Below are 14,846 nucleotides of genomic sequence, written 5' to 3'. Positions count from 1 at the left end.
CTCTTGCCTCTTTGCAGACAGCCCCTTTCTCTGCTGTGCTGCCCATTGCCTCCTTGCAACCTACTTTCCCTCTAATAGACTTGGTTTCTTTAATTCATGACTGTCTTGGTAAATTCTTTTACCACCCGCGATGCCGGCCCCAGCCAGTGACAAGAGGTAAAATGAAGAACATTTTTAGACAAAACTGAGAGGTTAACCACTAACAGACTCTTACTAAAGGATACTCTATGGAGTATTTTTCAGGCAAAGAAGAAAATGATCCTGGATGAAACGCATAAAGTAATGAAGTGCAACCAAGGTGGTAAATATTTGGGTAAAATGAAATGAAAATTGCCCACATCAAATAAAAATGTTGTGTGGGGAGATGTGCGTGTGTGTGTGAGAGAGAGACACAAATATTATGTGTAAGTATATATATAAACCCCACAACATCATATTTTGAAATATATATGTGTATACCTGTATAAATGCAAAACTGCTATTAAAAAATTAACTTTCATAGACAATTTCTTGGAGAAAACCATAAAATACTGTTGAAGGATAGGAAAGATGAGTTAAAAAATAAAGACAGGCCAGGTGCAGTGGCTCACTCCTGCAATCCCAACACTTTGGGAAGCTGAGGCAGGCGGATCACTTGAGGTCAGGAGTTCGAGACCAGCCTGGCCAACATAGCAAAACCCTATCTCTATTAAAAATACAAAAATTAGGTGGGCGTAGTTGTGTGCACCTATAGTCCCAGCTACTCGGAAGGCTGAGGTACAAGAATCACTTGAACCAGGAGGCAGAGGTTGCAGTGAACCAAGATTGCACAACCACACTCCAGCATGGGTGATGGAGCGAGACTCTGTCTCAAATAAATAAATAGGCCAGGCGCAGTAGCTCACACCTGTAATCCCAGCACTTTGGGAGGCTGAGGTGGGCAGATCACCTGAGGGTCAGGAGTTTGAGACCAGTCTGGCCAACATGGTGAAACCCCATCTCTACTAAAAGTACAAAAATTAGCTGGGTGTGGTCATGCGTGCCTGTAATCCCAGCTACTCGGGAGGCTGAGGCATGAGAATTGCTCCATCCTGGGAGGCAGAGGTTGCAGTGAGCCGAGATCATGCCATTGCACTACAGCCTGGGCAACAAGAGTGAAACTCCATCTCAAAAAATAAAAATAAAAAAGAAAAGAAAAGAGAGAGAGATAAAGAAAAAGAGAGAAAGAAAGAAAAGAAAAGAACAAAAGAAAGAAAGACAAACCACATTCATGGAAGCCAAGGCTCAAAGCCATTTCATATCTTACAGATTGGCAATAATTTAAAGGACTGATAATAAGTGCTGCTGAATGGCAAAATGAAAACTTTCTCAAACTGCTCATGGAGTATAAATTAATACAATTTGGAAGGGAAATGTCAATACTTAATAAAGTTAAAAAACCTTCTGTATCAATCAGAGCCCAACTAGGAGACAAAAACCACACTAGTTATTTTAACAGAGAGAACTTATAAATAATTTTAACTAGTTATGAGGTTGTAAACCAAATAACTGAAGAGACAAAAAGAGAACATTCAAGTTATCAGGGAGGTAGCAACTGCAGAAAACAGCTGGGCTGGCATAACAAAGGGAAGAAGTTGACAATTATTTTGGAGACAGGGTCTTGCTCTGTTGCCCAAGCTGGAGTGCAGTGGCACAATCATGGCTTACTGCAGCTTCAACCTCCAGTCTCAGACTCCCAAGTACCTGGGACCACAGGTGTGGTCCCATGCCTAGCTGATTTTTGAATTTTTTTGTAGAGGTAGGGTTTCACCATATTTCTCAAGCTGGTCTTGACTCCTGGGCTCAAGCAATCCACCCACCTTGGCCTCCCAAAGTGCTGGGATTACAGGCATGATCCACTGCACCCAACCATAAATTGAAATTACTAAAACTTAGAAGGATGGAGGAGGGGTCCCATGTGACTGGAATTCACATCTCTAAGGAGGTGACACCAGCCAGCTGATGCTTGTGTCTCAGAGGGGATGGGCTACCATCTGTGAGTGCTGGAAAGCTGCAAACTAGATTAAACTGCTGCTATGACAAGGAACTGCTGGTGTCTGAGTGAAGAAGCAATGCTGAGCGGACACTCCAATGACCAGGAAGCTAATAGGAATAGAAAAAAAGGAGCAAGTCCCTTCTTCCCTCTCCAGCCCCAAAGTTTATATCTAGTATCTCTTATTGGCAAGGCCCAACAGGGAGCAGTTGACAAGGCCAAAATGTGGTTTGTAGAGTCATAAAGCACAGTCAAGAAGGGTGGGTTTGGAGCTGGGACACAATAGCTTAATAACCAGTACATTGCCTAAATCCTATGACCCATCAGTTCCACTTCTAGATTTAGACACTAAACTCGAAAAAGATACAAATGTCTTTTACTAGGGGAATGGAGAGATAAATGACTAGCCAGACCTATACTTATCAACAAGGACAGATCTTGGAAAGGTAACATTACATGAAAAAAGCAAGCTGCAGAACTTTAAATACAGTGTGAGCCCATTTATGTAAAATTATATAAAGACAATATAGTAGTATGTATTGCACACTTCATGCTATACCAAAAAAGTCTCACAGGAGATTGAAATTCTAAATGTTGAAAGGAAAACCTTTAGAGGAAAGTATAGGAGAATATTATCACCTTGAAACTGATAATATTAAAATATAAAACTTTAGCCGGGCATGGTGGCTCACACCTGTAATCCCAACACTTTTGGAGGCTGAGGCGGGTGGATCACCTGAGGTCGGGAGTTAGAGACCAGCCTGGCCAACATGGTGAAACCCCGTCTTTACTAAAAATACAAAAATTAGCCAGGCATGGTGGTGCAGACCTGTAATCCCAGCTACTCGGGAGACTGAGGCAGGAGAATCGCTTGAACCCAGGAGGCGAAGGTTGAAATGAGCTGAGGTCATGCCATTGCACTCCAGCCCGGGCCACAGAGTGAGACTCCATCTCAAAAAAATAAAAAATAAATAAATAAATAAAATATAAAACTTCAGCAGAAGAAAACAGATGACAAAATTTAAAAAACTAACGACCATCTGGGAGAAGATATTTGCAACACATATGACTGAAAAAAAAAGGATTTTTATATTCTCATATGTTAAAAAACAACAACATTTAAACCAAAAAGCAAGAGATGAACAGCCCATTTGAAAACAATGAGCAGAGGACATGAACAGTCAATGCACAGAAGAAAAACCCCAAATAGCCAATCAACAGATAAGATGTTCACACACCACTAATTAAGGAAATCCAAATAAAAACAATGAGCTATCCCCTAAGGGGATCAGGACATATTTTGATACAAATGTAAGTGCCAAATTTTCACAGGCACACTGTGTGCCCTGGTGATCATATGCCCCAAGGAGCTTGATCCAATGGTGAGGGAAGTCTTCAGCGAGAGGCTTTCTTCATTCTACAATGCCAGGACCAGCCTACGTGAGTTCTCTGATGTTCTGTGAGGTGTGCTTTCCGGCAGAAAGCTTTCCCACATTCTTGACACTCAAAGGGTCTCTCTCCTGTGTGAATTCGCTGATGTTCAATGAGGCGTACTTTCACATAGAAGGCATTTCCACATTCACTACATTCATAAGGTTTCTCTCCTGTGTGAGTTCTCCGGTGTTGACAGAGGGATTTCTTCATACTGAAGATTTTCCCACATTCACTACATTCATATGGTTTCTCTCCTGAATGCATCCTCTGATGTTCAATTAGGCGTGCTTTCACATAGAAAGCATTACCACACTCATTACATTCGTAAGGTTTCTCTCCTGTGTGAATTCTCTGATGGATCCCAAGAGATGAGTGCACCCTGAAAGATTTCCCACATTCATTACACTGATAGGGCTTTTCACCTGTGTGAGTTCTCTGATGATTATTGAGAGTCATCTTCATTCGGAAGAATTTCCCACATTCACCACACTCATAGGGTTTCTCACCTGTGTGAATTCTTTGATGCTGATTTAGGGATTTCTTTGCACGGAAGTTTTTCCCACACTCCCCACATTCATAAGGTTTCTCCCCTGTGTGAGTTCTGTGGTGTTGGGTAAGGGATATCTTTACACTAAATGTTTTCCCACACTCACTACATTCATAGGGTTTCTCCCCTGTGTGAGTTCTCTGATGAATCGTGAGGGTTGCCTTCTCAGAAAAGGTTTTCCCACATTCAGTACATTCATAGGGTCTCTCTCCAGTGTGTGTTCTTGTATGTAGGATGAGCTGTGACTTCCTGCCAAAAGATTTCCCACATTCATTACATTCAAAGGGCCTCTCCCCTGTGTGAGTTTTCTGATGAGCAATGAGGTATGATCTTGCACTGAAGGTTTTTGCACATTCACCGCATTCATAGGGTCTCTCTCCTGTGTGTATTCTCAGATGTTCAACAAGGTTTGATTTCCTACAGTAAGCTTTCCCACATTCATGACATTCAAAGTTTTTATCTCCTCTGGGTGTTCTTTTACGTCTAACAAAGCCTGTTTTCTCATGGAAGGCTTTCCTGCATCCATTATATTCAACATTTTGATCCAATGTTTGAATCTTCTGATGGTGAAGAAGGTCATTATCATGCCTGAGGGCATTATCCCCAACAGAACCATTGCCACACAGCAGTGAGAGAGATCCTTTAAAAATAAATCACAGCATGTCACTCTTTTATGTAAAATCCCAAACTGGCTTCTCTTGTCACAGTATAAAATTAAACTCCTTAACACAACCTTTAAAACTCTACTCCAGCCAGGCACAGTGGCTCATGCCTGTAATCCCAGCACTTTGGGAGGCCAAGGTGGGTGGATCACTTGAGGTCAGGAGTTTGAGATCAGCCTGCCCAACATGGCAAAACTCCATCTCTACTAAAAATACAAAAATTAGCTGGCCATAATGGTGCCCGCCTGTAATCCCAGCTACTGGGGAGGCTAAGGCAAGAGAATCACTTGAACCCAGGAGGTGGAGGTTACAGTGAGCTGAGATCGTGCCACTGCACTCCAGCCTGGGTGACAGAGTGTGACTCTGTCAAAAAACAAACAAACAAAAAACCCTCTATTTCCTAAAAATCAGTATCTATCCTTCTTACCTTGCACTGATTTTCTTTTCACCATCAAACATATGATGTATTTGTTTGTTTCTGGTCACTTTCCCCACTATATTGTAAGCTCCAAGAGAACAGAGATATTATTTTATTCACTACCAGTTTCCCACACCTAGAACATACCCAGCATATAACTGATACTCATTTAAAGTTTCATGGATGACTAAATGAATATATGAATGAATGCCTGAAAACAGAAAGCATCCAAGGCAATGGAGGGAAGGAAGAATAAATGTTGCCAGGCATGGTGGCTCATACCTCTGACCCTAGCACTTCGGGAGGCCATGGCAGGTGGATCACTTGAGCCCAGGAGTTCAAGACCAGCCTGGGCAACATAGTGAGATTCTGTCTCTACAAAAAATAATAATAATAATACAAAAATCAGCCAGGCGTGGTGGTATGTGCCTGTAGTCCCAGCTAATAGGGAGGCTGCCCTGGAAAGGTCGCTTAAAACCGGGCAGGTGAGGTTTTAATTTGAGGCTGAGCCATGATTGCACCACCGCACTCGAGCCTAGGCAACAGAGAGACACTCTGTCTCAAAAAAATAAAAGAATAAATGTTTAAGATGAGGCAGAGATAAATAAGAGTGGTAAATAACTTAAAAATCAAGATAAAGGCTAGGTGCGGTGGCTCACACCTGTAATCCCAGCACTTTGAGAGGCCAAGGCAGGCGGATCACTTGAGGTCAGGAGTTCGTGACCAACCTGGCCAACATGGTGAAACCCTGTCTCTACTAAAAGTACAAAAATTAGCCAGGCATGGTGGCACGCACCTGTAATCCCAGCTGCTCAGGATGCTGAGGCAGGAGAATCGCTTGAGCCCGGGAGGTGGAGGTTGTGGTGAGCTGAGATCGCACCACTGCACTCCAGCCTGGATGACAGAGTGAGACTCCATCAAAAAAAAAAAAAATCAAGATAAAACAGGAGAAAGCACTGAAGTTTGAGTGTGATATTAAGATGTGTGACTTTGGTATCTGAAGCATGTAGACCTTCCGTCCTTATTTTCAAAGAGCTAGGAACTCTCAAAAGAGATTCCTAGAAAGTGTTGCACAAGTATACCCTTTGACCTGAATTCCTGGGCTCTTATTTCCCCTATTTTCCATATGTCCAGTTCTTGCCCACTTACCTGAGTAACCATGGCCTGAGGATTCCTCCTCTAATATCCACAGCTCTTCTCCTCGCTCCAACTTGAAGATCATCTCTGGTTTGGCCACGCAGAGGCCTGTTAATGGGAAATGGCACAGGACGTGGGCCAAGTTGTCTGAGCTCTAGGGCCTCTGATGGAGGAGGAAGGTGCATCTTCATGAGCTGCACAAGGAAGGGGGCCCATTTAAACCTTTCATTGGGGAAGTAAGAACGCACACATTTTTCCTGGTGCCCTAAACTGATTACTCATCTGTGACTCTCAATATCATTAAACCCTCACAAGGCTGCACATGTTACAGCAACCAAGAAAGGAAACACATGCTCTCAGGAGTTACACGGACAATCATCCTCACCCACAGATGCCAGGTTGCTGTAGGTCTCCAGCATCACATCCTTGTGCATGGTCCTCTGAGCAGGGTCCAGTCTGTGCCACTCCTGTCGGGTGAAATCCACAGCCACATCCTCGAATGACACGGACCCCTGTAATAACAATCTCCAATGATCAGAATGGGATGCATGAAAAAGATGTGCAGGAACTAATCTTCTCAATGGAGCCCTGTTGAAAGTTGACTAAATAGAGCTACACTGGATACCTGATTTTGTGTCTTGCTTGATATACTTTTGGGGTGGGGGGTACCCGGAACAGCTCTATTACTGTGTTAATTTATTAATGCATGAAGAAAAGATCACTGCACTCCTGAGTTAACACTATGGGCCTCAGTAAGCATATTTCTGGAAAACCAATAAAAAAACAAACAAAAACTATGTGCCTGGACATGTGCAAGTTGCTGGGTTAAAAAATGAAGAAGAAGGCTGGGCGCAGTGGCTCACACCTGCAATCCCAGCACTTTGAGAGGCCAAGCTGGGCGGATTGCCTGAGGTCAGAAGTTCAAGACCAGACTAGCCAACAGAGATGGGGTGAAACCCCATCTCTACTAAAAATACAAAAATTAGCTGGGCCTGGTGGTGCACATCTGTAGTCTCAGCTACTCAGGAGGCTGAGGCAGGAGAATCACTTGAACCCAGGAGGCAGAGGTTGCAGTGAGCCAAGATCACACCGCTGCACTCCAGCTTGGGCGACAGAGCAAGACTCCGTCTCAAAAAAAAAAAAAGAAGCTGGCTGGGCATGGTGGCTCATGCCTGTGATTGTAGCACTTTGGGAGGCCGAGGCAGGCAGATCACTTGAGGTCAGGAGTTTGAGACCAGCCTGGCCAACATGGTGAAACCCCATCTCTACTAAAAATACAAAAAAAAAAAAAAAAAAAATTAGCCAGGCATGGTGGCAGGTGCCTGCAATCCCAGCTACTTGGGAGCCTGAGTCAGGAGAATCACTTGAACCTGGGAGGTGGAGGTTGCAGTGAGCTGAGATTGCGCCACTGCACTCCAGCCTGGGTGACAGAGAGACCCTGTCTCAAAACAAAGAAATGAAATATATTTATACTTATAAATAATACAGAAGTGCTGTTCTGTGGGAGAAACGGAGACAGTATTGCTCCCAGGATAACTGCATGAACAGCTGGGATGAGGCTGGAGCCATGTATAGATATTAGCAAAACAGAAGAGACAATGAGTTGATGGAAGAAAAATTGAGATAGACTTTGGAGTGTTTATGGAACATACTGACGGAGATGTCCAGCTGGAGCTCAAGAGAGAAGGCTAGCAGAGGCCAAGGTTTGGGGGGTAAGATCATTCCAGTACTAGCAGAAACCACCAGAATAAATTGGATAGCTAAGAAGGAGCACAGTTTGAGAGAAGCACCAAGTACAGAGTTTGAGGGAACACCAATATGCTATGAAGGTTGCAGAGTAAATTCTTGATATGGTTTGGATCTGTGTCTCCACCCAAATCTCATGTTGAACTGTAATCCCCAATGTTGGAGGTGGGGCCTGGTGGGAGGGGATTGGATCATGGGGGTGGTTTCTCATGGTTTAACACCATCCTCCCTTGGTGCTGTCATCACCATAGTGAGTTCTCATGAGATCTGGTTAAGAGTGTGTGGCACCTGTGCCCCAATTCCTCCTGCTCTGGCCATGTAAGATGTGCCTGCTGTCTGGGCACGGTGGCTCACAACTGTAATCCCAGCACTTTGGGAAGCTGAAGCAGGTGGACAGCTTGAGCCCAGGAATTTGAGCAGACTGTGCAACATGGTGAAATCCTGTCTCTACAAACAAACAAACAAAAATTAGCCAGGCATGGTGGTGCATGCCTATAATCCCAGCTACTTGAGGGGCTGAGGCAGGAGGATCACTTGAGCCCAGGAGGTCGAGACTGCAGTGAGCCAAGATCACACCACTGCACTCCAGCCTGTGTGACAGAGCGAGATCCTATCTTACACACACACACACAAAGATATGCCTCCGGGCACGGTGGCTCACACCTGTAATCCCAGCACTTTGGGAGACTGAGGTGGGTGGATCACCTGAGGTCAGGAGTTTGAGGCCAGCTTGGCCAACATGGTGAAACCCCATTTCTACTAAAATACAAAAATTAGCGGGGCATGGTGGTGCACACCTGTAATCCCAGCTACTCAGGAGGCTGAGGCAGGAGAATCACGAATCACTTGAACCCAGGAGGCGGAGGTTGCAATGAGCCGAGATCATGCCCTTGCACTCCAGCCTGGGCGACAAGAGTGAAACTCCGTCTAAAAAAAAAAAAAAAATTATTCCTTCTTCCTCTTTGCCTTCTGCCATGGATTGGAAGTTTCCTGAGGCCTCCCCAGAAGCCGTTATGCTTTTTGTACAGCCTGCAGAACCATGAGCCAATTAAATCTCTTTTCTTTATAAATTACCCAATCTCAGGTATTTCTTTATAGCAATGCAAGAACAGACTAATACAATTATTAGATGGTAGAAATAGAACCAGGAAAGTGTGGGGTGTTGGAAGGTAAGAGGGGAGACAGTTTCAAGTAACAGTGCCATTTCCAGTTTAAAGTGATAGGTAACAAATGAGCTGGGTATGGTGGTGCAGGCCTGTAATCCCAGCTACTTGGGAGGCTGAGGCAGGAGAATTGCTTGAACCCGGGAGGTGGAGGTTGCAGTGACCCAAGCTCCATCTCAAAAAAAAAAAAAGAAAAGAAAAGAAATGGAAGAGATATTACTATATACCTCCAACGACATTAAAATGAGAGTAAGTGAATGCCATGAACATTTTTATTCACATAAATTCACCAACTTAGATGAAATGGACCAATTCCAGGAAATATACAAAACACCAAAACTTACCCAAAGAGAAACAGACAACTGAGTGGAATATCAATTAAAGAAACTGAATTTGTGGTTTAAAGCCTTCCAAAAAAGAAATTCCCAGGCCTTGATAGTTTCACTAGTAAATTCTACCAAATATTTAAGGAATACATCAATTCTATACAATCTTTCCTCTTCCATTTTCTAGACAAGGACACTTCTCATTTTATGAGGCCATCATTATCCTGGTTACAAAATCAGACAAAGACATGACAAGAAAAGAAAATTGCAGTCCAATATCCCTTATAAACATAGAAGTAAAAAGCCTCAACAAATATTAGCAAATCAAATCAAGCAACATATGTAAACGCATAGCATGATCAGTTGGTGTTTATCCAGAGAACGCAAGGCTGGCTGAACATTTTTAAATCAATCAATATAATCCACCATATTAAGAAACTAAAACAGAAAAACCACACAATCATCAATTGATACAGAAAAGTCATTTGACAAAATTCAACATTCATTCCTGACAAAAACTCTCATCAAAGTAGGAATAGAAGGAAACTTCTTTAACCTGATAAAGATCATCTACTAAAAACCTACAGCTAACATCATATGTAATGAAAAAGACTGAATGCTTTCCCTAGAAGATCAGGAAAAAGGCAAGAGACATCCACTTTTACAAATCCTATTCGAAATCAAAATCCTATTCAAAGTCCTACTTTAGTGAAATCAGGCAAGAAAAAGGAAATAAAAGGCATATAACTGGTTGGAAAGAATAAATAAAACTGTCTCTGTTCTCACACAATATGATTGTCTATGTAGAAAATCCCAAGGAATCTACAAAGAAGCTCTTAGCAAGACTGCAGGACACAAAGTCAACTCATCGAAGTCAATCATGTTTCGGCCGGGCATAGTGGCTCACGCCTGTAATCCCAGCACTTTGGGAGGCCCAGGCAGGCATATCACCTGAGGTCAGGAGTTCAAGACCAGCCTAGCCAACGTGGCGAAACCCTGTCTCTACTAAAAATTTTTAAAATTAGCCAGGTGTAGTGGTGCATGCCTGTAATCCCAGCTACTCAGGAGGCTGAGGCAGGAGAATCGCTTCAACTGGGGGGGCCAAAGTTGCATTGAGCCAAGATCGCGCCACTGCACTCCAGCCTAGGTGACAGAGTGAGACTCTGTCTCAAAAAAAAAAAAAAAAAAAAGAGAGAGAGAGAGAAAGAAATACAGTAAATGTAATATATACACACAGTAATTATAACATAAAATAAAATGAGAGAATTGAGACCAAGCTTAACAGTAATGCGAATAAATACGAATGGGCTTAATTCGCTTATTAAAGGAAAAAGGGAGCCAAATGTGGTGGCTCACACCTATAATCCTAGCACTTTGGGAGGCTGATGTGAGAGGACTGCTTGAGGCCAGGAGTTCAAGACCAACCTGGCCAACATAGGAAGATACCAACTCTATCTATTTAAAATAATAATAATAATATTTTTAATAAAATATTAAAGCAAAGCTATGAGGACACAAACGCATAAGAATGATACAATGGACTTTGGGGACTGAGAAGAAAGGGTAGGGGGGTGAGGGATAAAAGACTACACATTGGGTATACTGCTTGGGTGATGGGTGCACCAAAATCTCTGAAGTCACCACTACAGAACTTCATGTAACCAAACACCAACCATTCCCCAAAACCTATTGAAATAAAAAAAACTGAAAAATAAAAATGAAAAAACCTAAAAATATGTAAAAGTTACGTTTTCCATGTAAAAGCAAAGTACAAAAGACAAATGCATTTGATTACTATTACATATGTCAGGCTGGGCTGTTCTATTGATGGGTCAGCAATATTTAGGTGAGTAATAAAATAAAAACATATACAATCAAAAAAATAAATAAAATAAAAAGGGTTTAATATTGTCTCAGAAAGCAAAGCCCAGGACTATGCTGCATACAAGAGACATGATTAAAACACAGTCATGCAAAAGGCTAAAATTAAAGGGTTGGACAAAAATTTACCAAATGCCTAATAAACTTGCACATGTTCCTGATGTGGTTTGGCTCTGTGACCCCATGCAAATCTCATGTTGAATTATGATCTTCAGCGTTGGAGGAGGGGCCTGCTGGGAAGTGATTGGGGGTGGATTTCCCCCTTGTTCATTTTTTTTTTTCAAGACAGAGTTTTGCTCTTGTTGCTGAGGCTGGAGTGCAATGGCACGATCATGGCTCACTGCAACCTCCACCTCTGAGGTTCAAGTGATTCTCCTGCCTCAGCCTCCTGAGTAGCTGGGATTACAGGCGCATGCCACCATGCCCAGCTAATTTTTTGTAGTTTTAGTACAAATGGGGTTTCATCATGTTGGCCAGGCTGGTCTTGAACTCCTGACCTCAGGTGATCCATCCGCCTCAGCTTCCCAAAGTGCTGGGATTACAGGCGTGAGCCACCACATCCGGCTTCCCCCTTCTTCTTGTGATAGTGATTGAGTTCTCACAAGATCTGGTTGTTTAGTGTGTGGCACTTCCCCCTTTGCTCTCTCTCTCCTGCTGCCATGTGAGACATGCCTTGCTTCCCCTTCACTTTCCACCATAATTGTAAGTTTCCTGAGTCCTCCCCAGAAGCAGAAGCCTGTCCAGCCTGTGGAACCATAAGTCAATTAAACCTCTATTCTTTATAAACTACCCAGGTCGTTCTTTATAGGAGTGTGAGAACAGACTAATACAGTACCCCGAACCTAAAATAAAAGTGAAAAAAAATTAAAAAAAATAAATAATAAATAAACAAAGTCAAGAAAATAGAGAATAAGAATAATATCCAGGGCACTTGGTTAGGAATTAGAGAAAGCCATACCTGAAACCCAAGTCTAGATATCTAGACTGGTGTTATGGTTCACAACATCATATTCAGTCACTCATTTATATATAGATAATGCAGGGTTTTTTTCTATGCTTAAGTTCATTGATTCCTTTGTCATCTGCATTCTGCTGTCGAGTCCATTTCTGAGTTTCCATTTTGATTATTATATTTTTAAGTTCTAAAATTTCCATTTGGTTACTTTTTATGGCTGTTTGTTTGTTTCAGACAGATTCTCCCTCTGTCTGCCAGGTGCGGTGGCTCACGCCTGTAATCCCAGCACTTTGGGAGGCCGAGGCGGGCAGATCACCTGAGATCAGGTGTCTGAGACCAGCCTGGCCAACATGGTGAAATCCCGTCTTTACTAAAAATACAAAAATTAGCAGGGCATGGTGGTACACGCCTGTAATCCCAGCTACAGGGAGGCTGAGGTGGCAGAATCGATTGAACCTGAGAGATGGAGGTTGCAGTGAGCCGATATCAAGCCACTGCACTCCAGCCTGGGCAACAGAGTGAGACTCTATCTCAAAACAAACAAACAAACAAACAAACAGTCTGGCTCTGCCGCCCAGGCTGCAGTGTAGTGGCTCCATCTCAGCTCACTGCAACCTCCACCTCCCGGGTTCAAGCAATTCTCATGCCTCAGCCTCCCAAGTAGCTGGGATTACAGGCGCTTACCACCACACCCAGCTAATTTCTGTATTTTTAGTAGAGACAGGGTTTCACCATGTTGGCCATGCTGGTCTCCAACTCCTGACCTCAAGTGATCTGCTCACCTCGGCCTCACAAATTGCTGGGATTACAGGCGTGAGCCTCTGTGCCCGGCGACTTTTTATGTCTTTTATTTCTTTGCTGGGGATTTCTATTTTTTTATGGAAACTTTCTTAAAAAGTTTGTTTTCAGTGTGTTCATAATTGTTGAAGTATTTTTATGATGGCTGCTTTAAAATCCTTGTCAAGTAATTCTAAACTCTGTATCATCTCAGTGCTGGCACCCATTGATTTTTTTCTCATTCAAATTGAAATGTTCCTGGTTCTTGATATAACATATAACTTTTGGATTTTTGTATAATGAGTAAACAATATCTTGGTCAGGCGAGGTAGCTCATGCCTGTATCCCAGCACTTTGGGAGGCTGAGGCAGGCAGATCAATTGAGCCCAGGAGTTCGAGACAAGCCTAGGCAACAGGGCAAAACCCAGTCTCTACTAAAAATACAATAAATTAGCCAGGTGTGGTGGTGCACACTTGTAGTCCCAGCTACTTAGGAGGCTGAGGTGGGAGAATCACCTGAGCCCAGGCAGTTGAGGCTCTAGTGAGCCGAGATCCTGCCACTGCACTCTAACCTGGGTGACAAGAGTGAGACCCCATCTCAAAAAATAATAATAACTAGATACTGGGGTATTATAGTACAAGACTCTGGAGCTTATTTTTTTGTTTGTTTTTCGAGACAGAGTTTCACTCTTGTTGCCCAGGCTGGAGTGCAGTAGTGTGATCTCGGCTCACTGCAGCCTCTGTTTCCTGGGTTCAAGCGATCCTCCTGCCTCAGCCTCTCTCGTAGCTGGGATTACAGGTGTCTGCCACCACACCCAGCTAATTTTTTTGTGTGTGTGTATTTTCAGTAAAGACGGGGTTTCACCATGTTGGTCAGGCTGGTCTCGAACTCCTGATTTCAGGTGATCCACCCGCCTCGGCTTCCCAAAGTGCTAGGATTACAGGCATGAGCCACTGTGCCCGGCCTGGAGCTTATTTAATCATCCGATTTAATGTACCCTATTCAGGTGATGGTGACACTAAAAGCCCAGACTTCACCACTCTGCAATATATGCATGTAACAAACCTGTACTTGTATCCTCTAGATCCATAAAAAATCTTTAGGCCGGGCACGGTGGCTCACACCTGTAAGCCCAGCACTTTGGGAGGCCGAGACAGGCGGATCACGAGGTCAGGAGATGGAGACCATCCTGGGTAACACGGTGAAACCCCATGTCTACTAAAACTACAAACAAAAATTAGCCGGGCATGGTGGCGGGCACCTGTAGACCCAGCTACTAGGGAGGCTGAGGCAAGAGAATGGGGTGAACCCGGGAGGCGGAGCTTGCAGTGAGCTGAGATCACACCACTGCACTCCAGCCTGGGCGACAGAGCGAGACTCCAACTCCAAAAAAAAAAAAAAATTAAAAAATTTATCAAATGCAAACAATAAAGTAACAGCAACAGCCTATATAAGCCGAAAACTACAAGAATGAAAGAAGAAATAGAAATATTCTCTAATGGGAGACTTTTAACATACCATTCACAGAATGAGACAGATTAAATAGACAAAATATAAGTAATAATATAAAAGACCTAAACCACATAATCAGTAAGGTTGATCTTTTGGATGTATATATATTGAACACCACACCCTGATCATATAGAATATACTTTTTCTCACGTGCACATAAAATATTCACAAAACTTGGTCAAATACTAGGGCACAAAGAAAACAACTTCGGTAAGTTCCTTAAGATACATATATTACAAACAACATTGATCACAATCAATAAAACAAAATTAATAA

General features: G+C 43.0%; 1 protein-coding gene across 2 annotated transcripts in view; it reads right to left on the bottom strand.

Moving 5' to 3' along the window:
* Positions 1-1,935: 1,935 nt before the first annotated feature.
* ZNF157 (zinc finger protein 157) overlaps positions 1,936-14,846 on the bottom strand; it is a 49,275-nt gene continuing 36,364 nt past the window's right edge. The window contains exons 3-5 of one of the 2 annotated variants that reach the window (XM_054471005.2): positions 6,595-6,721; positions 6,222-6,317; positions 1,936-4,632 (exon numbers count right to left, since the gene is read on the bottom strand). In XM_054471005.2, coding sequence (XP_054326980.1) covers positions 3,407-4,632; positions 6,222-6,317; positions 6,595-6,721 — 1,449 coding nt within the window. In that variant the 3' untranslated portion in view covers positions 1,936-3,406. Of the gene's footprint in view, positions 4,633-6,221; positions 6,404-6,594; positions 6,722-14,846 lie in introns of those variants that run through there. The other variant, XM_063660314.1, reaches the window with a different exon arrangement.

Source organism: Pongo pygmaeus, chromosome X (genome assembly GCF_028885625.2).
Source record: "Pongo pygmaeus isolate AG05252 chromosome X, NHGRI_mPonPyg2-v2.0_pri, whole genome shotgun sequence".
Taxonomy (NCBI): domain Eukaryota; kingdom Metazoa; phylum Chordata; class Mammalia; order Primates; family Hominidae; genus Pongo; species Pongo pygmaeus.
This window is presented reverse-complemented; position numbering and strand designations above follow the sequence as displayed.